The sequence below is a fragment of the Nycticebus coucang genome, chromosome 12, assembly GCF_027406575.1.
Source record: "Nycticebus coucang isolate mNycCou1 chromosome 12, mNycCou1.pri, whole genome shotgun sequence".
Lineage (NCBI taxonomy): Eukaryota > Metazoa > Chordata > Mammalia > Primates > Lorisidae > Nycticebus > Nycticebus coucang.
The window spans coordinates 48,448,070-48,451,102 of NC_069791.1; the positions used below are offsets into that span (position 1 = coordinate 48,448,070).

At 33.6% G+C, this 3,033-nt stretch overlaps 1 protein-coding gene across 1 annotated transcript; it reads left to right on the plus strand.

Moving 5' to 3' along the window:
* Window positions 1-872: 872 nt before the first annotated feature.
* On the plus strand, window positions 873-1,736 carry LOC128561935 (taste receptor type 2 member 10-like). The gene has a single exon (XM_053556592.1). The coding sequence runs from the start codon at window positions 873-875 to the stop codon at window positions 1,734-1,736; it is 864 nt and encodes a 287-aa protein (XP_053412567.1).
* The last annotated feature ends 1,297 nt before the right edge of the window (window positions 1,737-3,033 follow it).

The following is a 3,033-nucleotide window of genomic DNA, read 5'->3' on the forward strand; positions in this document are numbered from 1 at the left end:
GTAAACTCCATAAATTACAAAAGATTTGATATCCTATTTATCACAGCATTTTCTCAATGAGCTGATGAAATTTGGTATATTTAGACATGTAGTGAATACTTAATGGAATAAATGAGCGAATGGGTACATTAATTAAAATATGTTAAAGAGAACACTTTTCCTAAGAGCCTTTCATGTCAAAAGAGACTAATACAATCTTCTGCATTCATGGATGTAATAACTATGCATACAGAAACCACAGAAACAATTTTGTATGATAATATTTGTGAAACATATCATACCAAGAATTGCACTTAAATTTTTTTAAAAAATTAAATTATACATTCAGAGTAAGCTTGTATAATGGTTAGGAGTATTTGTTATTTCCATATAGATCTTTGCACTTATATATAAAAACTCTGATCATAAACAATATAAATGAGGATGATTCGAGTTTGAAGAATATTAAGTTATTATGTCTGTTGTGTTTTGTATCCTGTACGTACCTGTTTGACAGCCATTCTCTACAATTCTATTTCATAAATGCAAAACAGTCTCAGGAGGACAAGTAAAATCCATGAAACAGATACTTTCATTTGCATCTTAACAAATTGTAGGCAGGCATTCAGTCTGAACACACATTTTCTAGACTTGCTATGTTTCGGAAATGCAAATGGAGGGGTGTCCAAAAAGAGATTTCTGATTCCATCACAAGGCATTCCTTTTATTTTAATTCTTTCTATAACAAAAGAGAAGAAAATCACTGTTCTGTTGAACAACCAATATATGCCTAGATTGCAGCAGGTAATCTAAAATAGCTGTAACAAAATCTATGTTAAGGATTGGCAGATATGCTAAATGTAGTGGAAGGCATCTTCCTTTTTGTTGCAATTATGGAGTGCATCCTGGGAATTTTAGGGAATGGGTTTATTGCAAGTGTGTACTTACTTGACTGTGTCAAGAAGAAGCTCTCTATGCTTGGCTTTATTCTCACTGGCTTAGCAATTTCTAGAATTTGTCTGATATGGATAATAATGATAGGTGGATTAATGTATATATTGTCTCCAGATACATATTACTCTAGTAAGCTAATTGAATACATTAGTTACATGTGGCTATTTATCAATCAATCAAGTATCTGGTTTGCCACCAGCCTCAACATCTTCTATTTCCTGAAGATAGCAAACTTTTCCCACTACATGTTTCTCTGGTTGAAAAGGAGAATCAGTAGAATTCTTCCTTTTCTAATGGTATTCTTGCTTATTTCATTGTTTATTGCTCTTCCACAAGTCATGAAGGCTTTTAATGATAACAAAATGAAGAACAGAAACACAACCTGCCGATTCAAGATGCAAAAAAGTGAATTTTTCATTCAACAGGTTTCTGTACACCTGGGAGTCATCTTCTTCTTTACACTATCCTTAATTCCATGTTTCCTGCTAATCATTTCTCTTTGGAGACACAGTAGGAAGATGCAATTGAATGCCACAGGATTCAGAGACCCCAGCACTGAAGCTCATGTGAAGGCAATGAAAATGCTGATATCTTTTGTCATTCTCTTTATCTTGTATTTTATAGGCTATGTCATGAAACTGTCATCTACTGTGCTAGAAAACAACAAACTCATGTTCATTTGTGGAATGACAACCTCAGCCATCTATCCCTGGGGTCACTCATTTATCCTAATTCTAGGAAACAGCAAACTAAAGCAGGCCTCTTTGCAGGTAATGCAGCAGTTAAAGTGTGAGAGACAATAATCTCAGAGCCACTTAGGCAAGCTTGAAGAGAAATGGATGTTCTAGGAGAATAATCCAGTGAAGATATTTTTGAAGATCTGTTTCACTTGCACCTAATTCTTATGTTGGTTTTTAACTGTGTTATTGAAAGTCACTGAAATCTTTCATAGTTGTTTTGGCTGCATCTTAAAGAATTTTGCTCCTTGGTGTGAATTTAATCTCATTTGCTAATGCAGTGTTTTGATCAGATTTCTTGCTGTGCAACTTTGTTCCACAGGGCTCCCCAAGGAAAATCTCTCTGTTGGAAACTATTTACTGCAAAGATTATAACAGTGACAATAAGCTTCTACAACAAGATCTTTCATTGCATTTTTTTTGACATCCCTGAAGGTTCAACATCCATTCTCCAAGAAGATCCAAAGAAGGAGAAATCAGTACAAACAGTGTTGCCATCAATCTGACATTAGAACATGAATGAGAAACAAATGGGGGTACTTCTTCTCAATGTGCTATTTTAATTCTTTAAACAAATGATTTGATACTCACTGTTTAAAATCTAATATCCCTTTTTCCTGGTGTGTGTTTGATGTAGTACCAGTAATCATAGTAGTCGATGATGTTCTGTGAAAAACAGCTAGAGAAACAGTCTACTCACAGGAGACAACAGGATCAGAGCACTGATGCAATGATTCGTTATGCACTTCAAATGCAGTGATTTGAGATGAAGCAAAGTTATGACCCAATTAGTGTTAGGTAGAGATTTCACTAGAAATACAAATGTAAAGTACTCAACATAGTCTGTGACCAAGGACAAAAAGTTGAACTCAGGATAAAAGTTGTTCAAGGTATGAAATGTTCTGCTCTAGAGTTTCACACACACTCATTCATATACACAGACTTGTATTCGCAGATATATTTCAAATGCTGAATTTTAAACTGAATTTGAGACCAATACAGCATATGAATGGAGTGACATTTTGGCAACTCACAGAAATGCCTTATTCTTATTTTTATGGCTTGATATTTAGAATATTTTTCAATTTAAGGCTTAATACATTATCTATGTGAGGTTTCCAAATCAATACTTTATGTTTTGAAACCAAATATGTTTGTAATATACATATAGCTAAGGTGTATAGTTTCTCCCATAATAATGGGAAAAAATTGATGCCACTACCCAATTTCAACTCTCTTTACAAGGGTGGTTTATTTCAAATTGTATTATAAACAATAATGCTCTTTGTATAGATTACATTAGATTTTACTTCTTTTTCTATGATTGGAAAGAATGTATCTCCATTTTTGAAGATGCATAATA